This window comes from Heterocephalus glaber, unplaced genomic scaffold, assembly GCF_053883595.1.
Source record: "Heterocephalus glaber isolate CG9 unplaced genomic scaffold, H.glaber_assembly_v1.0 deba00001600, whole genome shotgun sequence".
Lineage (NCBI taxonomy): Eukaryota > Metazoa > Chordata > Mammalia > Rodentia > Bathyergidae > Heterocephalus > Heterocephalus glaber.
Window position 1 is genome coordinate 3,378,990 of NW_028258372.1, and position 23,958 is coordinate 3,402,947.

The 23,958-nt window shown below is 43.0% G+C and overlaps 1 protein-coding gene across 5 annotated transcripts in view; it reads right to left on the bottom strand.

Moving 5' to 3' along the window:
• The window catches only part of Pld5 (phospholipase D family member 5), a 365,640-nt gene that overhangs the window by 281,857 nt on the left and 59,825 nt on the right, over window positions 1-23,958 (bottom strand). For 2 of the 5 annotated variants that reach the window (XM_087194270.1, XM_087194271.1), the window contains exon 1: window positions 12,269-15,744. The exons of 2 other annotated variants lie outside the window; for them this stretch is intronic. In XM_087194270.1, the coding sequence (XP_087050396.1) occupies window positions 12,269-12,271 (3 nt within the window). In that variant the 5' untranslated portion in view covers window positions 12,272-15,744. Of the gene's footprint in view, window positions 1-12,268; window positions 15,745-23,958 lie in introns of those variants that run through there. One more of the 5 variants, XM_021265541.2, reaches the window with a different exon arrangement.

A 23,958-nucleotide genomic window follows, 5' to 3' on the forward strand; every position in this document is an offset into this window, starting at 1 on the left:
ATGAATACCAAAGACATGCCTATCGCTAGGGAGATTCAAGAGTTTTAGGATCTTGTGCCAGGAACCACAGACAAAGAACAAATCTTTGGTTTTTTATTACAGCATGCAGGGTTTGGAGTTCTAGCCTCCGGAGCAGTCCTCAGAACAAATAATGACTTAAGGCAACCCCACACATAGGAAATCTTCCTTGTCCCTCTTCGAATGGCAAAGGATGATACTGGAGAAAAGCACCTTGCACTGTCTCCCCAGTGGGCAGAAGGTAGAGCAGTTTTTAAGGCCATGGCACCCCCTTGTTGGCAGAATTCAGAATCTCAGAAAACCAATGTCCTGTAATTCACTTGTTCTCATCACCGGAATTCTCTCTTATCTGTAAAAATGCAGCTCACCTACATCTATGTAAGTACTTACTGTGTGTCAGCTTCTTATTCTAAGTATTTCATAAATATTAACTCATATAATTATCATTTCACCCTATGAGGTAGTTATGATTATGAAGAAAGGCAGAGAAGTTAAGTAACGGACCCGAAATCATAAACTAAGCGATCGGCAGAAGAGAGATTCAAATCTGGAGTTCACGCCCGAACCACTATTCTGCTGTATGTCTCTGGATTTGTTAACCTGTGTATGATGTCATCACGGAGTAGTATTACCTCCTTCATTTTAAAACTGCACTTCTTTCTCCTCCTCCCAATTTGTTTTAACTTTAGGGGAGCTTATCACTTATTCTGTTAGTTGCAAAATAGCGAAGAGTGGCGTGCATTTTGGAGTACTGATAGACATCTTTGGCTTTGGTGCTCCATACTAACAAGGAATTTGTAAAAGATCCCCAATTCTCGTCTGGACGCATGACGTATCTGTAGTCCCCTCGCGTAACCTCCAGGCGGGGAGGAGTGATGGCATAGAGGGTTGCTGGGCATTACTAGTAAGGTTGGGCCAAGAGGGTATGTTTTGCATTGTGTGCATGGCAAGGAGAGTAGGTGCTGGGTGCAGGAATGTGATGCTTGTGTTTGTGCTGATGCCCTATGTTCTCCGATGGTCCTCACACAGCCCACATTAGGTGGAAGTTCAGTCGTGTGTGCTGCACTGCTGGACGTCGCTGAGTCGGGGTCACAGCAGCGAGAAGGGCTGAGGTGTGCATTCTGACACTCATGCCTGGGAATCTGGAAGTGGTGTGCAGACTCTTCAGCCACTGGGGTTAGCCAGGCATTTGGGAGAGTCCAGTGGGGGACAGGCTTATGTCTCATCATATAAATGAAGAAGCTGTGACCAGGAGTCTTCAGGGATAAATGGGAGACTGGACCGGACACTGTGAAGCAGAGATGTGGAGGGTGAGGGCGGAGGGGTCACTTGATTCCGGGAAGCCTCCGTAGTCAGGTCCAGCATCATGGCCAAGGCTCTCTCCACATCCCTGCTTAACGATGTCCAGTCCATTCTCCCATTTATCTCTGAAGACTCTTGGTCTTTAGGATCCCCTGGTTGCTTATAATAAAAACAAGTTTTAACTTAGCCCAACTTAAGTATGTTTCTGTGTCTTAGATACAAAAAATATCCAGGAATAAGAGTCTAACCTATAACATAGGTAAGTTTGTAATTTTAGCAAAAAGTCAAATTCCTTATGTTTACCATACTCTGAAGGCCATTAAGAAAAAAAGAATTACCCCTTCATATTTCCCACTTCCCAAGAGGTCATTCAAACTCTACCGCAATCCCTTAGAGTTCCTCATTCAAGGACATTTTTCCTTTGATCATTAAAGGCATCAAAAGGGACAAAAATCAATACAATGTCCTTTGGAGCCATTAAGCACAAATCTCTCTGCCTTTGTGATCTTTAAAAGAACTCAAGGACACTCTCCTGAACCGACACATCCTGACTCAAGGTAAATGGTCCTCTTTGGTTAATCAGAACAACATGAGCCTTGGAGTTGTTTGGAATTTTCTTATCATTTCTTACTAACGGGTTTTGAAGGGAATCCTGGGCTGTTGTTCTAGGTTTCTTTGATTTTTCTACATCTTCCTTTAATACCCAAGGACCACCCTTGATTCAAAGCCCAGTTCACAGCCATCTGCCCACCCTTCACGCATTTATCTCCCTATGTGAATTTCTGGTTTATCTGTTCATATTGTTAATTGTTATTCTCCTTCATTAAGACCTAAGCAGGGCCCAGGGAACTTGTCTTTCTTGGCCACCGATGGATCTTCATCATGTAGCAGAGAGCTAAAACACAGTAGGAACTCGGTAAAATTAGAACAGCTAGCTCATTGCTTTCACAAAAGAGCAAAATGAGAATGACTCAAAACCAAGCAAAGTTTACTTTTTGCTCAAGTAGAATTCAAGTCAGCTGCATGTGGGGAAGAAGAAAGGCTCATCACTCAACTGAGTCATTCAGAGATGAGGCTGATGATATCTTTGCCATCTTCAACAACATGTGGCTTCCAAGTAACCCTGGCCAGTAGCGTTTGGTCAGCAGAAAAGGAACAAGAGGCAGATGAAAGCATGGGAGGTGTTTATGGCAGGCTTGGAGTAGCTCCCAGGCAAGTGGCCCAATCTCAGCCACAGCAAAGAGGCAGGGGTGTGTGTGTGTGTGCACGAAATCAAGGGAAACACAGGTCAGATGTATGTGCAGGAAAAGAGCAAAGAGCGTGGGAGCTGGAGAGCAGCTAGCAGTCTGCAGACATCTGGTAGAGGAGAGAGAATGAAGGAAGAAGGAAGACTTTTCCTATTATAACACAGGGAATATAAACGGCTGCCCTATCTGACCATCTGTCAGCCAGATTCTTGTCACTCCAAAAAATACCTGAGATCATCAACATATTAACAGAGAAAGTTCATGTTGGCTCGCAGTTTTTAGAAGTTTCAGTGCACAGTTGGCTCCGTTGCTCTGGGGCTGTGGTAAGACCACAAATGGCAAAGCTCCCATCTCACGGCCAAAAACTGAAAGAAAGAGGGTGAGAGGGGCTTGAGTCTCATGATCTCCTTGGAGGTCATTTGCCCAATGAGGAAAGAGACCTCTCACTAGACCCCACCTCTTAAAGGTCCCATCACCTCCCACCAGTGCCCAAATGAGAACTAAGCCTTCAAGATAGGGGCTTTTGAGGGATATTTACGATTGGAATTCCTACAGTACCCAACTGGCTATAAAGTACACAACATGAATTGCAGGTGTTAGCGTGTGGCTGCCATATCTTCTGCAGGCTGCAAATTCCATAAAATCTGCAGCTTTCTTTGCTTAAACTCTGGCTTCCTAAAATAAGGTCATGCCTGCAATAAATGCTAAATACATGTTTGGGAAAAAGAGAACAAAGTGCAAGCCTTCTGTTCCATAAATATTAAGAGAATGGGAAAAAGATAGTAGAATCCCCAAACAGCTGAAAATTCTCCATGGAATATGGTTCAGTCTGGGAAGCTCCACATCACAAGGTCTTGAATACCTACTACATGCTGGGACCAGCACTGTGTGTTCTGGATTTATTTCAATCCTTCAGATATCCCTGAAAACAATTATTGGAAGCACTAACCATTTAAAATAGGGTTCCTTTCCAAAGATATTAGCAAAAAATTAGTTCCAGTACATAGTTCAGTCTGAGATTACCTACACAAGTCACAATTTCATGAAGGATGCCTTTTAGAAAGAATTTTTATTTTGAGATATTTTCACATATCCAGTTACAGGCAGTAGCATATTTTTGAATAGGAAACTGGGCACTGGTCACAAGAATTGATTGGGACCAGCCAGTTATGTTGTCTTGAGTGGGTGGACCGGAATGACACCTTCCATTCTGAGTTAGGGCAAGATATACCCCACCTGAGTGTTGTCCCTAAGTCATCAGTGCTTGATGTGGAATGATCAAAGAATGACTATTACTCACACAAAGATGACTGTATGGAAACCCTGACCAAGTCAGGACTATAAGCCATTTATAAAATTGTATGCATTTGACCAAGTTCAAGGTCCAACAGAACCAAATGAAGAGCAAAGTCGGACAAGGAAGTCCTTTGCATGTCAAGGTGGCCCCACTTCAGAACCACAGATGTTTAAACCACAGCTATCTGAGAGCCAGCTTTGTTGGGCTCTCCCACATGCTGCTCTTGCTCAGCTTTCCAGGCCTCCTCTTAACTCACAGACCAAACACGGTCCATATTAATCTCAGAACACTATCTCATCACTTCCTGTCCTTCTCTGCCCATTCTTTTACTTAATACTTTTTAAAATTAGGTCATTTACTTCCTTGATGTTTTATGAGTAAGATATCAAAAGAACCAGTGTGGGCAATTGCTTAAACTTGTATGTATAAATATGCTCAGTTAGCTTTATCATAGATAACTTTGATATCATAGATAACTTTGATAGAAATTTGGAAAATCTCATGTGCATCAAAATGATGATAGAAAGCTATATTTATTGGCATGAAATGATAGTACATTACTCAGCTTTCCTGTCACTGGGACATAATACCTGATACAACTTAAAGGAGGACAGGTTGAATCTGACTCATGGTTTCAGGAGATTCAGTCCATTGTCAGCTGGCTCCAAGGCAGAAATATCATGGTGGAGGGCATGGCAGAGCAAAGGTGTTTAGTTCATGGCTGCTGAGAAGCAGAGCAGGGGAACAGTGCCAGAGAAGAAGAGGCAAGGGACAAGATACAGAACCCAATGCTATTCCATTAACCCACCCAAACACACCCAGAAGTATGCTTTACTAATCCTCTGGATAGCTCCCAGGCCAATCAAGTTAACAGTCCAGCTCTACTGTCACAGAAAGCCAACTTGATGCGCTGTTGCTACACGAAGGGTTCAGGGAGGAGCCAGCAATGTTCTCTACTTTGAACATAGAGCTCATTGTAAGACAATGCTCATTTTGCAAAAATGTTAATTTTACACTTAACAATTTAAGTGCTTTTTCAGTTTCTGTGTTATGTTAAAACACAAATTATTTATTTTAATTATTTATTTTTAAAAATCAGAGCTAAACAGTATGCATCATATTCATTTTGTTATTTTTCTTTCAACAAATATTTAACATGCAAGTAATGTCCTTGTCATTAAGATTATGATAGGGAACCTGATTCTTACCCAGGAGAGCTTATAGTCAATTGAGAAGGTAGATGTTAATCAACTAGTAGTGTAAATAAATTAAAAGGGGTATATAATACAATTTGAAAGGGGTATGAAGTAAAATGCAGGATATTATGAGTATAAAACTGAAGAAAAATGATCTCACTTTTTTTTTTCCAGCAAATTGTGAATCAAAGAAATCCCATGTCTTTGGTAATCAGATAAAAACTCTTTTTAAAAACATTTCTTAGGCCTAAAGTTTATCTTATTTCTTCATATGTTGTATGTCAGGCTAACTGTAGATTTATAGTAACCAGCTCTTTTGCATCCTCCCTTAAGGCAAAACAAGAATCAATATTTCCTGACTTTAGCATGCATAGGGATATATTATTTCTACACATTTGAAAGTAGCAGTATTAGAAAGGTTTGAGACAGGAGTAGTCTGGCAGACATCCTTGCCCAGGAGACAAGGTTGCATCCAAAGCAGGGGAACTCACTTTCTGCTGGGGCCCAAGGGAATGACAATCATTCTTGGCAATTTTTTTATAATCAATTCTCTGCTAAAGCTGAAGCAATGGTTACATCTTAATAGTAAAGTCTTCAAAGACTATTTCTAAGCCTTTGCAAAAACATACAGATATTTTATAATCTACCTCTGGTATTTAGAACGGTCTCCATTGCTTTTAGCAGCTAAACCTAGAGCTCCAATATGAGGGAAGGACTCCAGCTGCCTCCTCTTGCTGACAATTTAGAGATCCTGACTTTTCCCCACAAAGGACACAAAGTATCAAAGAGCTTCACCCTTCAGTGATTTGAAGGATGCCCTGGGCACTGCCCATCCAAAAACATTCCCAGGCCTTATTCTGAACAGTATGGGTAACAATGCATATGTGATTTTTTTTTCTCAAGGCACATAGTCATTATCATAGGAGCATTATTTAAATAACGAAGAAAACTAAGAAGAAAATTCTAAAACATCCCCCACATTCTACCACTGTCAGTAACACAGTGAGCACACTTCTTATCTCTCTCCATGTATATATAGTGAACTACTGATGTAATTTTACATACATGGGATCATTTGGTTCTATTTTAAAATAAAAATTGAAGACGGGTATGTAAAGCTTTAAAATAAGCAGGTCTCAATTTAGGGTTATAAATCAGGATTCTGAGTTGCTGCATGAGGGCTTCAGGGAGGAGCCAGCAATGCTCTGTTCTTTGAACAGGGAGCTCACTATAAGACTGCTCATTCTGCAAAAATGTGAATTGTACACTTGATGATTTAAGCACTTTTTCAGTTGTGTCATGTTAATCTGTTTTACTTAAAATCCTTTGGTTAAGTCAACACTCCAAATAAATGAACATTTGACAGAAGAAACATATAATCCTCGAACCAATGAAATCCATTTTTATCCAGTATTTAATTTTCAGCATCTTAAAAAAAATCCATTATTTGTTAATCCACTTTCACACAAACTTAACAGGCAATTCTTCTAAGACCTAGATTGGATAAGTGGATATTCGTTTTTCTTCAATGGTATCAAGTCTAAGGAAAACTTGTTTTTCTCTTTGTGGTACTGAGGGTTAAACTCAAGGCTTCACATATGCTAGGCAAGTACTCTACCACCAAGCTACAACCCCAGCCCCGAGGTTTCTAATGAGGGTTTTTCTGTGATCCTCGTGTCCACACCTACAGGGAGGAGTTTAAAGCTGCACTGAATGCTAGAAATATGAACCATCCTCTTGCAATCCTCTGAGCATCTCTCCAGCGATTTCATCCATCTCAAGCCCGTTTCATTTCCAGGCTATCCAGCTATTTAGTGTCTTTATTCTGGGTCTTCTATCTACCACACTGATTTTACGATCAATATTAGGGTTAATCATCAATATCTGAATGGCATTTTCTCCAGCATCTCATGTATCGTGGTTCTTTTCTCTTTTCACCTGCCGGAACTGGTGTAGCCTCCACAGTGAGTATCAATACTGAGGCTGACCCACAAGATGAAGATTTAAACGAAGCTCACTGTAGCTCTTCCCTTCTCTTGCCCCCATAACTGCTTCCTTCACAGGAAACCACAGGAAAACAAAGGAGAGAGATTATGCATCATTATGCTTTTGATCGGTGTAGTTTATAATTTTTAATGGTGGTGACACCATCTTTAAGAAGAAATTCAAAGTCAATCAACACTTCGATTCCCTTTTCCCAACAGTCAGTATCTTATCCATCCTATTCATATGATCACTCATACTTTTATCATATACACTTTGGTTTGCAGGGGGCAGAGGAGGATTTTGTATGTACCTATTCTCCTTCATGTCTTTCAACTATTCTTCCTCCATGTCTTATTAATGTGGCTACCAGTTAATATTAAGAAATGGCACTGTAAGCTATTAGTAATTTTTAGTTATATCCAATTTGTCCTCTACAGTTTGCTTTCAAACCTGTGGACATAGGAATATAGTTCATGGTAACCTCCTCTGAGCCTGTAGATCTTATCTTTGGGAACATAATCAAGGGGCAACTTCACATCTAGAGCCAATGCTGTCCTCCCAGAACACACTACATTGTCACTCAGAAACACTTTATTGGATTTTGGGTAAGATGGAGCCATAGGTCTAATCTCTTACTTAGGGTTGTGTGTGTGTGTGTGTGTGTGTGTGTGTGTGTGTGTGTGTGTGTGAGAGAGAGAGAGAGAGAGAGAGAGAGAGAGAAACAGAGACAGAGAAACAGAAATGTGGTAACATACATTATTGTATTTCACACATATATACTATATGAGATGAGCCCTATGGCCTTGCTATTATATATTATACAGATATGTGATGTCATATAAGTTACATAAATGCATGTTATGCATAACATACATATATGCTGTATAGACTCCCAGAATTTCTCTTCCTTAACTTATACCTTTATTATTTAATACTACACAAAACCTTTTCATGATCTTTATGAGCAGTTACCAAACACGATGAATGCTGCTTCCAAGTGCCATCCATGGAGTGTAATCCAATGGAATGACTCGTAAAAACCTCAGTGTGTCTGCCTTATTCACCAGACTGGCACAGTGTGACTTTGGGCTCCTTCCTAGTCAACAAGACCATGAAAGGTACACGTTCTGAACAGATTCAGGACACTGAGGCAGCCATAACAGCACAACTAAAGATACCCATGCAAAAAGACTTCCAGAACTGCTTTGGAAAGTGGCAAGAATGATAGGATAATTGTGTTCGAAGCAGACAGGAGTGTTTTGAGGGGATTAATGGCAATGTGTCTTTTCCTGTAATAATTTTTAAAAATTTAAACATTCATTATTATGTTTCACCTCATGTTACCTATATGTTAGACCTCATATAACCCAAGGTCTGAGTTTTGGTTTCTTTAAAAATTCTTACATTGAACCCTAATGAGGTCCCCAGGGGTTGGCCCTCATGCAGGGATTACTGCTGTTGTAAAGGACCTCAGAGAGCATATCAGGCCCTTCCAGCATAAATACACATGGCTAGCAGGTGCCATCTAGGAAGCACGGGGAGACCTCACCAGAAACCAACTGTTCTAGAGCCTCCATGTTGGACTTCCCAGCCTCTGGAACAGTAAGAAATAAATGTCTGCTGTTGGTAAGATATCCAGGAGAAGGAGTCTTGTTATTGCAGTCTGAATAGACCAAGCCAGGCGCCCATGCCTGGTAATGTAGGAATTATAATGAGAATTTTATTCCCTTTTCTTTAGCTACTTGCTTCAAATGTCAGTCTTTGCTTTTCTCTTTCATATTTCTCATCCAATCAGTGGCCATTACAGATGAATTTTTCCTTCACATCATCTTCTGTTTTTATTTCCTTTTAAATTTTCTCTCCAGGATCCTAATTTACATCTTTAGCATCTTGTATCTAGATAATTTCAAAAGCTCTCTTCTACTTCATGTGCCTGACATGGTCTCCGGCCTAATTAAATGTCTTCCTTTACCCAACATATTAATGGAATCCTCACAATGATCCACTGGAGTAAGAATCGTTAGTCCTATCTTTCAGATAAGAAAGGTAGGAGAGTTTAATAAAAATAGTGTCCCAAATCATCCAATAATGGGAGGTGACACAGACATTTAACCCATTAAATTTAACCCATCTTTCCATAAAATTAGATTATCTCCCAGTTAAACATCTATTTAGGGGCGAGTGGCCAGAACAGGAACAACACCAACATGTGGTGTTGGTAAGTGCTGCGGGCTGGGTGCAGTTTTTCCCTCAAGGGTTCCCGTATTGCAAGTTGGGTCCTCAGTGTGGCAAAGCTAAGAAGTGCGCCCTGGCAGGAAGGGGACTTCCCTCAGGAGGGATCAAGGTAGCTCTCCAGGGACCCTGAGTTAGTTCTTACAAAAGCAAGTTATTATAAAAGCCTGAGCCTGACCCTGAATAGCCCTCCAGCTTCCTGCTTGGCAATGTGATCTCCCTTTCCACAAGTGCTTTTTGCCACTATGGTGTCATCCACCACATGGGTCTCACCAGCGCCATGACCTTGAACCTTCAGAACTGAGCGATAAGTAAGCCTCCTTTCCAAAGTCAGCCTGCTTCAGGGACTTCATTATAGTAACAAAGATAGACAAATACAGTATGCAAGTGACAGGAAGAGAAAAATGGTGACACTAAAAGAAAGAACAGAAGGGAAACGTCCAAGGTTAGTTAAAGTTTGGAGCTGGGTCACTGAAGGTTTCCATGACATGGGGGCACCGTTTGTCTAGGCTGGCTCTCTCCTCCTCCATATGGGTCTCAGGTGTACAATGAGGTGCTGTAAGGAACAGGTCCCTCCTCCTGAGCCATCTTACATTTGTTCCCACCCTGCCACTCCCTCTTACTAGCTTTGTGACCTCCAGAAAGCACTTAACTCCTGTGCATCTTACCTGGATACAAGGAGGACAATCATTTAAAAATATCTACTCAAAGGCAATGATGAGAATTACTGTTTTAAAAACACACGGCATGCAGCTTAATATTTGTGAAATGTTATTTGAGAACATCCACACATTTCCTTGCTTTGAAATAACTTAAAGTTGTTTGCAATCATGTGGGCTAGATTTAATTATTTACATTTCCTTTACATTTATAAATAACAACAAAAAAGTAATCAGAGGCCAGAACTCTGGCAGGGCTGCCTTATTTGGTTTAAACCCAGCAAGTGCTGACATGCTCCTGATTCTAATGAGGTCAAGGAGAGCGTTTTGAACAGAGTGTCTTTTCTCTTGACAGTGAGCTATTTGATCACATTTGCATGATGAGAAACATGATTGGTTTTTTTCATCATGGAAGGGACTTAATGAAAAGCTAATGTATATATTCACTCCCCTGTTCCAATCAAAGACTGTTTTTCCAACCCGATGCTCTCCTACTGAGTCCCTACTAAAATGAAAGATGAACTAGGGTCCCTTATGAGAAAGCTAGCTGGTTAGGATCTCTTCCCTGTAAAAGAGTTAACCATTTTGGTGTCTGTCATTAAGAAGAGCTTGTTTAGGCCTGAGCTCTTATTTTAATGTATAACTGGGTATTTCTTTCCAACTCTCTAAGGAGTAATTAGTCAGTATTTCCAGAGGCTGACTTGGATGCAAACAGCTTGTAGTCACACTCCACATCACAGTGCTCCCCAACTCCAAAGGAAAGTCCTCTTTCTCTGGAGCCCTAGCTACTTTCATTCTTCAGTTGCACTGCTACATTTCGATAATCTCAGCCCTGGCCGGGTCCTTCTTTTCTCTGAATGTCAATATCGCACAGGGCTGTCACAGTGTTTATGTGTGTGCATGAGCAAAGGGTGCTGGTAGGGGACTCTATCTGATCACCCTGGTCCTTGGTAATCCATGCAGGAATGCGCTCAGGCTAATCAGAAAAGAAACGAATTACTATGCCTCAAGGATTCAGGCGAACATGCCAAAGGACAAAGGGTACAATTTCATCCTCAGGCTGCACATGCTGATTGTTTTTTTAATCTATTCCATTGGCTGAGGAGAAATAGGTGAGGTCTGTAGTTCTCAATGAGCTGGAGCCGCTAAAATGTACTGGATGATACATGGCACTGGATGTGCACAAAGGAGGGAAACACCTCATCTTGGCATTGCAGCTTTCTTTCTAGGGTCTGTGTGCTCTCGAGTGATCTAGGGTCAGAGAGTGAGGGCAGGAAGAGAAGGGAAAGAGTCTTAGAAACCCCATTTCCCCTTTCCTGAGCTGTTGGAAAGGCAGACCCACTTCTAAACATTCCCACACTTCAGCAGCAGTGGCTTCATTCATCTGGATTAGAAACAGGAGAACTATTTCCCACACATCAGCTGTGCAGTCCAAGAAGAGTACAGTATTTCACACATCCCCTCTATGCAATAATAGGTTTTATTTTCTTTGAAATGTTACATAATCTTATTATTACCAAATTCCTTCAACCATTAATTCTTTAGAGAAAACATTCAGGGGTGCGATTGTTAGCAGTTCTTCCTTCTACCTGCAGTCTCCCCTCTCCCCCTTATACCATGGATGGATGACTGAGCACAGGCACTGGGAAAAGACACTCAGACAGTAGAGAAATTTACAGCCTCTTCCGAAGAGCTCATATTTACATGAAGGTGCATCTCACCCTGGCAATGTCTGCTTCGCTGGAGTGAATCAAACAACCTCCAAAGTCACACATCACTTCCTTTTTAAACTGTGGGCTCCTGTTGTCACTCTGCACATGATAGTTTTAAGGAGAAATATAAAAAGCACTTAAGAGTTTGCTCCAGTAATGTCTAATGCTTCCAGGAAATAGCTCATCAGCCAGTAAAGAAAGCTGCCTTAGCATGAATGGGTTTATACCCCCACATGGAAATATCAAGGAAACAGCCAATTATTTCTTTGAAGAAGTCTAATGGAAATTACAGTTACGTTCTGAGGAAAGAGTGCACTTCAGAGACTGCATTAATCAGGGTTTGCGTCTGAGGTCACCATGGGACTGTCCTTCCCTGGCAGAGCTCAGCAAATGGTCCTTATTAATTACAAGGCACCACAGACCCTACACAAAATCATTTTTCAAAAATCAGTGCTCTGGCTGGCAAAGATGTTCTCTTTCTTCTAGTGAAAAATCGAGCGTCCCAGAGCTCAAGTGGCTGTTCAGTCTCCCAGTACCAACAGCCATTTTCACCCACAGATGCTAACTGTCCGTTCCCAGGTAACAAATGAAGTCTGCAGAAAACTCCAGAGTTTCTTACCATTGCGATAAAATCTTCCCTCCTGTACGAGTCCTGTGGCTGGGAGCTGTTGCTGGTATGCTGCTTCCCACAGCCTCTGGAGCCTTTGGAGGCAGAGAAGGTTTCATGTGGTGTAAATGTACTGCCACCGATTACATTTCAGTCCCTCAATTGCTGGCCTCGGTGCTTTGGAAATCAGCCAAGTCAAGCGCGAAGAGAAAGGGCTGCAGCTTGCAGTGTCAGAATTTCCCCAAGTATGTGCCCTTAAAAACGTGGGCCCCTCATTGAGCATTGTAGCCAACACCGAGGAGGACAGCTATGTTCAGCTGTTTATCTCTCTTTTCTTTTCCAAACAAGATGAGTTGTATTGCTTGTGGGTTGAAATTACAGTGAGAGTTCAAGCTGACCCTGGGGCTGCAGGCACAGGAAAGATGTCCATATGCATCCAACCTGCACAGAGAAGGCTGCTTTCCAGCCAAAGGAAAAGAATCCTGCCTAAACAGAGGGAGAAAGAGGGACAGGGCTGCTGCGCACTCCATGGTAACAGCAGCTCGGTCATCAGTAGGTGTTTGCAAAGTCCAGACTAAATCATTTGGTGCAGTGCCAAGAAATCTGAACAGGTGGGAAGAGAAGTTCTTTGTGTATCGCTGTGGTCTATGGAGCATGGAATAAACTTGAAGTTTTTCAAATGCAGGATACTGTTTTCTTAGATGCATTAAATCAAGTCTGTGCTTTTGTATTAAACTATTTGGGCTCTTTGCTTTTTCTATGCGTTACCACATTTTATTGCTTAAATTTTTTTTTAACTCAGAAAAGATTTAATCACACAACTAGCATAGAACAAGAAATGGACCTCATCCAAAGAGCAGAACCCGGCTCTTCAGAATAACAGTACGATAAACAAAAACAGTGGCCACCTTGTTTACCTGCCTTCTCTACCCAGTTTGTAAGTTAACAAGGCAGTTACTATGTCTGTTTTGTTCACTGCTGTATCCCCAGTGCAGCGTTTTTTCCATTCTGAGATATTTTCTAGTTGTGCTAATTCATTATTATCTCACAGTGGTTGGAAATGTTGGCAAAGTCCCACAAATTAGTAAAATTCCTTTTGTTTGGAGTCTAATGTGTTCTAGGCTTAGACTGAGTTCCTTTCATGACTGATTTTCCACTTATAAAAAAGGTAACATTTATATTCCCTCATATGATTAGGTCTAGAAAGGGCAGAAATAACTTCCAGCAAAGCTAAATGCTTGTTCCAGAGCTAAGTGAACCCAAGGAATAAAATTCATGCTGACATCCAAGGGATCTGACTTGTCAGAAGACTCCAAGGCATTTATCAGGCTTGATAGCATCAAAAGGTAGCTGTGAATCAAGAGAGTCCAAGAAAACCACTCACATTTTTACTCCCTGTGGGCATTGGCCTTTTAAAACAGAGCAGCAGATATGGCATGCAAACCAGGAGCCCAGAAACCACAACGCCTGGAAGGTGCAGCCATTGCTTGTGCAGAGTAGGTTCTAGACACTTAGTGGATTCACAAAGCCCCTTAATGGACTGCTGTGGAGCTCAAGGGTATCAGGCTCATCTCTCCAGGCTGGGATGAGCCAATGTGGCCTAATTTGGGGTCTCATTTCAGGATTCTATCCCTACATCCTTTCTCAAGGGTACTCAAGACATACTGCTTCAATTGTCCCTGGTGCCCAGTTACATCTCCTCATATGGAATGAGATGGTGCAGCCTGACCAGGAAGATGACTTCACTGCCATTTCCCACTAGCCTCCGTCTTTGCGAACGATGAAAACCCCCTACTAAATATCAATGAGGCATCTTCTTTTTCTTCCACCTGTTCTTCAAAGTGCAACAATATTTTCCTCTTCAGGAAGATGCCTCTGATAGCTTCAGCCCATCACAATTTTTCTGCTCTCTCTTACTCATCTCTGCACTAACCATTTAGCATTCAAGGATTTAGCATTTAATTATATGTCGTCTTCTGACACTTCTTGATGCCATTGGCTTTTAAAAATTTTTTTAGGTATATTTTACCATCTAGCCACACTGTAAACACATTACTTCTGTTTTAAAATTTACTCTTTCCCTCTCCCCTGTTCCTCTCTTCCTCTCCCTCTTTCTCTCATATGCTGGGAATGGAACTCAGGGCCCTGCATATCCCAGGTAGGTCCTCTACCACTGAGCTGCACCTTCAGTTCCTTCTAAAACTCATCAGTGGCATTCCTCTCACTGTAGGATAAAAGTAAGACCATGGCATTAATGTTCTCCATACAGGGTACAAGAGTCAGCATTTCCATTTCTGGATACACTATGCCTCCACAATCCACCAGACATACCTAAACATGTGCTTCACCAATCCTCTGGGTAGCTCACCAGTCAGTTGACACAATCGAGCTTAATCATCAAATCTCACTCCTTGTCAACATGATACCCAAACATATCTCCTTAAACCAATAAACATGAAGTCATTAATTCTGCCTAACACAATACAATTATTAGAGATGCAAGGAAAAATGCAATAATCCCTTCTTCACAGACTCAACAGTTCCAGGATTTTTCAAAACTTCAAATCCAAGTCTCTTGTGAGACTCAAGGCAAAGTCTTAACTATGAACCTCTGTAAAACAAAAAACAAGGTACATAATGCCAAGTTACAACAGCACAGGGTAAACATTCCCATTCCAAAAAGGAGGAATAGGGGATACCAATGAATAAGACCAAAGCAAGACCAAATCTTAGGAGGTCAAGCATTAAATCCTGTAGCTCCATGTCTGCATCCAAGGCACTGAGTGGTGAGAGCTGAGTTCCACAGAGCTTGGGCAGCCTCCACCTACATGGTCTTGCTGGTTTGTAGCCCACACCACCTCTCTCTTGGGATGGCTTTGCTCAGAGACTGCAGCTTTCATTTTCAGACAGTCCATATTCCTGGCATCTCCAACTTCCTGGGGTCTCTCTTTGGCTTCAATCCCACATCTTCACCCTTTCAGCCCATGGTCACTGGCTCCAAGGTAGAAACATCGTAGTAGAAGGGCATGAGAAAGCAAAGCTGTTTAGTTCAAGATGGCTAGGATGCAGTGTGGGAAAACAGCACCAGAGAGAAAGGGGTGAGGCACCAGATACAGTACCCAAGGCTGTGTCTACATGACCCATCCTGACACACCCAGAAGTGCGCTCCACCAATACCCTTGACAGCTCACAAGCCAACCAAGTTGACACAATCAGGCTGAACCAACACATCAGGGCTCCATGAAGTTTCTTCTCCCACATCTTCTGCTTTATTTGCAAAGAGCTTTTTGCAGTGCATCCAATATACTGAGCCCACTCATGCTTCCAGGCCTTTGTACACAAAGTACTCTTTTTCAGGAACAGTTGTTATCATATCCTCTTGGAGTTCCTGGTCAATCCTCACTCTCTGTGCTGTCTCCCTTCATCCTCCTTGAAGGATTGATTGACAAGCTGGAGGTAGCAGGTATATTAAATGTTGATGAATAGCCTCCTCTCATTGTCTTGCACAAACTCAAATAGATTTAGAATCCATGCTTTTTCTGAAATGAGAAGTGATCAAAAAGTGCATTGGCATTTTCCCCCTAAAAAAGTATGACTTTTTCTCAAATAAATTAACCTAGTAGAAACATTATGGGACCATGCAAAGTCCCATGAATAATCACTTGCCCGTTGACTGAATCAGAATTCTATGGATGTAAAAAATTCTTCAGACAATTGCGTTAAATGAAATTGTTGGAGTTCTCAGCTTGATTTGATAAGAAACCCACTGAATCACAGCCACCTCAATGACACCTACATCCAGACATCATCAGGAGAATATTAAGAATTTCTTGAGAGGGAAATAGAAAAAAGGTAGAATTTTCTATAAAGTAGTAGTTCATATATTTTTGTAAAAACAAATGTAGATATCCAAAAAGCCAGTGCTTTCCTCTGAACCACCAGGGCGCTCTTCCTCCACACACACTAACAGGTACAGCAGTAAAATGCCTGAGTCCAAAGGAGTAAGAAACTCAGAAGAGCTGCTGCTTTGAGGTTCAAGGAAAGAGAAATCCTTTGCAAATGTTCCGTGGTCTGAATGTTTACATTCGCCTCCAAATCCACACGTTGAAACCTAATGCCCCATTGACATGGTATTAGGAGTGCAGGCCTTTGGGTCATGACAAGGCCATGTGCCCTTATACACGAGACCCAAGGAGCTTGCCCTTCCACCGCGTGCACCTATAGTGAGAAGGTGCCATCTACGAAGCCAGGCCCAATGTCGCATGGGAACCTAATCTGTCCGTGCCTTGATCTTGGACTACTGAGCCTCTAATACTGTGAACCAGAAATTTCTGTTATTTATAAGCCACTCAATTTAACAGTATCTTTGTTATAGCAGCCAGAATGAGCTAAGAGAAAAATACATATGAAAAGCAACTATTTCATCTAGGTTTTTCTTACAAGCAAACCTATTTTATTTTTTCAATGATATCTTTATCACATTTCTAAAAAATATTTAAAATGTGGAGGAAATGAAAAAAAGTAGACTTTTAATTATTCCATAGCAGCAAAATAACATCCATACTCTGTACCCCACAAAACAGAACAGAGGGAACCACTGAGAGCTGCTCACCTCTCCCTGTCTCTCCCATTTCCACTTTTGCATTTTGTTTTTGCAAACAAAATGGGGATCAAACCTCACACATGCTGGACCAAGCACTGGATCACTGAGCCACACAGCGGCCCTCTCACCTCTAGTTTTAAGCCCAAATCCCATCTGCCTGTGCTGCGCCTCTGTCTTCTCCCACGCTGGAGATGGTCAGCCTCAGCCACCCATCCCGCCACACCTCTGCAGCCAATTCAGGGGGCAGCAGCGCTGGGGGAGCTCAGCATGGGCCAGCGATGCAGAGTCCCTTAGGAACATGTACATTCAGTTTAATCTCCAGCACACTTCGTCTAAGAATCTAAAGCATGTAGGGATGGCCTTCGGTTTCTAATAACATTTCAAAGGTTTCTCTGTCCATAGACTTAAATTGATGATGGCAGAGGCAAAATTAGGTCAAAGCGCTGAGAGTAAGAAACTATCACTTCCTAAAACTTCCCCCAAGTTTGCCAAGCATTTGAATTTATGAAAAGAGTGATATGGGAAAACCTATTTCAGAAGTAAGATATTTACATTAATTCCAATTATAGTGTTATTGTTGAGGCACAAAATCAAACGAGATACTTTTAAACCATGACAGGTGGCTCCAACAGGGAGGAATGTAAGGAGACAGCAGTAAAATGTGAGTGCCCTTAAGTAGAAGTGGTCATCAGAGTGCTCTGCAGGATCTAAAAGATCTAGCAGAAAACACGGAACCCATTTCCCAGACTATCCTGAGCTGCAGAGAGAACTGAAAAAAAGACCTCCATCTTTGCAGGTCTACACCCCAGACTGTATTTCTTCCCTTCCACCAACTACCTATGTTCCTGTTCTTCTTTCTCACCACAAGAGGGAGCTGAGGCATGAGGGTAGTTCTCAACTCTTTTAAGTGGTAACAAAATGACTTTTATCACCAGTGACAGTAACTGGAGTGAATGCCTCCAACCAGAAAAAAATGTGATAAATCAAATGCTCAAAATGAGCTTCAGAGGCTGTCCTCCAGCTGAGACTGTTCAAATCCCCCCGACATATATATGTGCATAAAGCATGGCTACTGGGCTTTTTCTTTTCTCTTCCTTAATATCAGAATGCACAAAATATTTGAAAAGTTTCACCAAAATGAAGATAATCCCAATACACATTCTAAGCATTAAAATGTTTGACTTTTTTTAACTAATGACTTTAATCACGGAGAACTCATTGGATTGATTTTTACATGGATTAAAAGCAATCTGTAATTTATCTTCCACTCTCTAATTTTTTTGGCATAAATGATTACTCAGAGCCCAGAGTCTTCCGAGGCCTATTGAAGAGAACAGTTTAGTGATGCCAAACAAGCAGTTTAATGAAGTAACTCTCCTCATTAACCTTTGGCCAAAGTCACATCTGTACCCATTCCTTACTTAGGCTCTTTAATACTTTAAAAGCAGCAGCCAAATTCAGTTCTAATTTGCCTCTGAAGTGTTCAGCACAGCCTACTTAGAAAAGTGATTATCCTTCAATTTGTAGACAACAAGGCAGGCACTCACACAGGGTCCCAGGAGGCATCAACCAAACACAGTGCTGGTCCCAGAGGGGAGCTTTATGCTCAAATCAACACAGGAGCTCACCTTATGTGGCAACTCTACAAAGCTGTGCAAGATGTCTCAAAGTCAAATGCAGTTACAGCCCCTTGGGAGAAAGGAGAAAGGTAGAGCACCATAGGATCAAGGGAAGTGTCCCCTAAGTGGTCCTGAGTTCCAGTTCTGCAAGTCCTACTCTTTCCAGGCATAGGCACAAGGCTATGTGTGGGGCCTGGTGGAGGCAGGGTGGGGACAGAAGGCCCCTCCCAACACCATGTTCCAGGGCAGACACCTGTGAGTCCAGGAAAGCTAAATCTGAACCTGGCCTTTTAGCCACTCTGAAGGAATACTTCACAGGGTAAGAGATATGAGGATGACCGTGTTTTGTTTCAGGGTAGGTCAGTTTTATTCATAAGTTCCAAATATTTAGCTAGGAAATTTTGTCACGGGCCCCACCAAGGTTGAGGTGAATGTGTTCCCTTCTCACTCCACTGGATAATCAAAGGCATACATTGGTTTGGTTCAATAATTCACTAATGCTTGTTTGGGTTTCTGTGGTGATGAGAATTATGCAGAGACCTGCAGGTAAGGCTTAGTAAACACTGCTTACATGTGATCTTTTAAATTTAAGTCTATTCCAATTAAATACAATTTAACATCTAGTTCCTTGGTCACATCAGCTGCACTGGAAGTCCCCGATGGTCCCATTTCTATCTCCGCCATCCTTGCAGGATGTTGTATTGGAAGGTGCTGCCTTGGGAGGCTTTGAACAGAGAAAGCGTAAGATGGGAAGATTGGAGCAACTGCATACAAGTGCACAAATCAGCAGGTTAGCTTGCATATGTGCGATTCAGGTCTCAAGTGCTCTGACTGTTATTAGACATCATAAATGGTATCATGTGTTTGGTGATGATCTATAAAACTAGCCGCCTGCAGGATGAATACTTATGTCTTCTGTTGTGTTGAACACATGGTGCAATTAGTTTTCAACATTTAAAAAAATAGGATGTTAAAATCTAGTTTTCTGATTTGAAAAATCCAAAGACCTGGCCCTTCCAGGACTGCACTCGGCACTAGAGCCCAGAGATGGAGCCCAGGAGCTGGTGTCCCTGCAGCTCACCCAGATCCCCACCAGTCTCCAAGTCCAACAGTTACCTGCTCATTTCTCCTGCAGACACTTTTGAATGAGAAACAAAATAGTCTCTAGATTGTTTCACAGAAAAGCAATACCAAAACCTCACTAAGGACACCTAGAACATTCTTGTTTATTCTTTGTTCCTTAAACAGATAAACTCCATAATTCGCTTATCCAAATGGTACTCCTTGGTCTATAGGAATGGAATTAGTGAATTACAAAATAAGGTAGTTCATACTTAGTAAGAAAGCGTCATACTTTTCCATAATTTCATACTCAACATACTAGGCTTTCAACCTTAGTGGGAAGAAGTGTTCCTCTCCCACTCCACTCATCCATACACAAACATCTAAACAACACACACACACACACACACACACTTTCCTCCAGTGTGATGGGACTGAAAAAAGGCCTAGCTGTGCCTAAATAAGAATGAGTCCCCTTCAGAATAAGATTTTCCATAGTATTTGGAGCCTAATGCAAATACTCTCAATCATCCATAAGTCTCTTCATTTCAAAATCTAGTCTCCTGCCAATGAATTGTACCCGTTTACATTTAATCTCCACAAATAAAGCATGAACTGCATCATCGTTCCTGTTCAACGCCAGCAGGGAGCTGGTACTCAGTTCTCAATAAATATTTGTTGGACGGAATAAGAGAGCCCTCATGGGGAACAGAATATCCCCTTCAAAGCTCTAAGCCTCTGCCACATCCTCTTGATCTCAACCTGACAATAATATTTATATTAATTTATTCAACAAACAGGTCCTGAACGCCTTTCGTGTGCTAGGACTCTGCTGCAGCTGCACTTAGCATGCGGCAGTTGATCCTCTTAGGGCACGGGTCGTTATGCTCAGGAAGAGAACTGCGATCATGGGGGAAGAGTCTGGTTTGAGACACTGCATGGGCGTTTTAGAAAGCTGCATACACACGAAACAACACCGCAGTGTGTGCCTGAGGACCTATGCCTCAGGCTCCCCATGCTCGCCCCGACAGCACCCGGGCTGCCCTTGGGGGCCGCTGCAGTCCTCTGCGGGGGAAGCCGTTTTCTCTCCCTTAGACCGGGTGCCCCTGGAAGAGGAGACTGGCGTAGGTGTGCCTCCTGCTCCCGCTGCCGCTGTGAGGCCCTTCAGTTCCCTTCCCTTTTTCAAAGTCTCCAGCTTCCATCCGGTGTCATCATACCGATCATCCAATATGCCTCAGTCCCCCGATTACCTCCTGTCCCCCAGCTCAGCTCCGTTTCTCTCGCTGTCACTGCCTCCAGTGCTACTTGTCGACACAGACACACCCCACCTTCCCGGGCACACTGGGGCTCAGGTCCTTGAACCCCCTGCTCAGCCTCGAGCCCCAGACTCTCCGCAGCCTCAATTCCTCGCCCCCCACTCTCGGCCACAAGCGTCTTTCTTCTCACGCTTGGAACCACTGCTTGCCCCTACAGGGATCTGCAATCCGTGGGTCCCGGTAACCACCATCACTAGATTCCATCCCCGAGGCTGTTTCTTTCTTCCGTCCAAGACGGGCTGGGATGTAGCCCAGTGGAGGAGCACATGCCTAGCTCGAGTGAGGCGCCGAGATGGAGATGAGATCCAGCCCAGCGGCGCCTCCCCATCAGAGCGATCTGGGTCAACCCCTCTCTCGCGCCCGCTCGTCCTCCAGCCCTCCAAACTCCCATACTTCGCGCGCGCGCGCGGTTAAGTGGGGCTGGGGAAAAGCAAGCGTCAAGTTCACGCCTGCCTCGCGCGTGGGTCCCCGTGCTCCAAGCCCTCATTCCCCTCTTCCCTGCCCTAGTGGCCGCCCCGTCCTCCTGGCCTCTCCCCACGCTTCCCACGCCTTCCACCTCGGGCTCCCCTCGGCTAAGGGCTTCTTCCTCCTCCACTTCCACACCCCCAGAGCCCGTCTTCTCATTTTTCGGGATCGGACTGCACAGCGCTGCCGTCCCTTCCACTGCCAAGGATGAAGTAGCCACACTTGGATTTAAAGGCGGTCCCTCCACCTGGACACGTACACCCGCCTCCCTCCCGTCTACCCGAAGACATCTCTTCAGTAACCACCCCCTCTCCATATATAAAAAACACTATCATTTCTCCCAAATAAAAAATAAAACAAGGAAATAAAAAAGGCTTCTTATTTCCCCATCACCCGCTGCCCCTTTTCTCCCTCTGTGACAGAATCTGGAACGTGGTGAAGCCGGACTCCATGTCGCTGTTCCCAGCGAGCTGCCTGTGCTCTCCACGCTGTCCTGCATCTTCGAGAACCTTTCAGTCACTCATTCCTCCTCCTCCACTTACTTTCTTCTTCATCATCCCAACCTATTCTATTTCACCCCCAGCCTTTCTTCTCCTAGTTATGACAACTGGGAGCTAAAACCTTTGAAAGCATACTCACCAGGGCTGCTATAATAAAAACTTAAAAACAGAACAGAAAATGAGAAGAGTTGGCAAGAATGTAGAGAATCTGGGCCCCTCAGACACTGCTGCTAAGTATGCAAAATGGTCCGGCCTCTGACGCAGACTCACGACAGGACCCAGCATTCCACCCCTAGGTGTATTTCCAAAAGATCTGAAAACAGGTACTTAAACAAATACTTAGATGTAAATACACAGCAATACTACCACAAAGGCCAAAGATGGAAACAACCCAAACATCCATCCGTGGATGAATGAATACACACAACACGGTGTACATCCGTGAAGTGAAGCGGTGCTCAGCCATAAAAAGGCTACATGCCACCACACATGCTACAACATAGTTGAACTTTGACAGCCTTATCCTAACTGAAAGAAGCCAGGCACAAAAGATCACCTGCTGTATGATTCCATGATTACATGAAATACCAGAACGAATACATCTGAAGGGACAGAAAGTTGATCGGTGGCTGCCAGATGCTTGGGAAATGAGGCAATGGTAAGTGACTACTTGCTGACTACTTACGGGCATGGAATTTCCTTAGGGGGAATGAAAATATTTTGGAGCCAGACAGAAGTGACAGCTGCACATCACTGTGCATGTACAAGACAGTCACGGAGTCGCAAATATTAAAATGGCTCATTTTATGCTCTGCGAATTTCACCTCAGGAACAATAATGAAAGAATCTTCCACGACTCCTTTCTTTTCCTGCTACTCCCAATTTAATCTGCCAGAGTATCGTTCTGGCTTTCCTTTCGAACCCGAGCAGTTCTCCGCCCAGGCCTGGATTATCACAGTAGCCTCCTCCTTGCTCTCCCTCACGCTGCTGCTGCCTCCCCAGGATGAACTCTCAGTGCTGCGCTGGTCAGATGGGGCCATTTGTCTCCTCCAAACCCTGCAAGTTTCCCATTTTTCTTAGCCAAAGTCGTGACAATGGTCCAGGAGGTTCCACATGATCCAGGGTCCTGGGCCCCCCACTGCCTCATCCCCTCTTCAGACTCCTCTCTGATTGTCCCACTTCCTTCCCTCCAGTGCACCCACACCGGCCTCTGCTGAGCAGCAGCGCCAGGTGGACTGTGTGTAGCACTGGACACTGTTCCTTGTGAAAACCACAAAGCCGGGTCCTTTCCCTCCTTGGAGTCTTTGCTGTCTCATCTTGTCAGAGGTTTATCCCAATGGCCCATTTTATACTGAAAACTTCCCACGCCACACACACCATTCTGGTTTCTCTTATCCCACTCTAAACTCCTTCCCATAGAACTCTTCTAATAGAAACGCAAGTGTTATTTGTCTCCCCCTGTTAGGATGTAAGCTTCATAAAGAGAAATAGTTTTTGTCCATTTTGTTCCCTGATGTATCACAGATGTGTAACCCAGTACCTGGCACACAGGAGGTATTCAGTAATCCTTAATAAAATTCAAAATATTCCAAATGGATCATAAGAATATTCACCAAATTAATCACAGTGAGAAATTAGGAAGAGCCATTAGGTCAGAGATAGGTTCAAAGAAGCTTCATTAATGAACAAACAAAATATGGTAGACATACACCAGGAAATACAGCTCAGACTTTAAAAAGAAGAAAAATTTGTTATTATGTGCAACAGCATGGATGAACCTAGAAAAGAATTTGCTAAATATGATAATCCAGCCACAAATACTGCATGATCTCACTTATTATATGTGGGACCTAAGATGTCAAACTCCCAGAAATGGAGAGTCTTGTGGTGGCTTGCAGGGGCTGAGGGCTGTTGGGAAAGAGACAGGGAGATTAGTTCAAAGGACACAGTTTCATTTAGACAGAAGAAATTCCCTTCAGAGATCCCTTGCCACCCCCCCCCCACACACACCGTGGTGACTATCACTAATAATACTGTATTGTATGTTTCAGACTTGGGAAAAAAGATTTTAAGGGGGTTTTCACCACAAAAAACAAGTATGTGACAATGATGGCTAGGATAAGTAGCTTTTATGTTA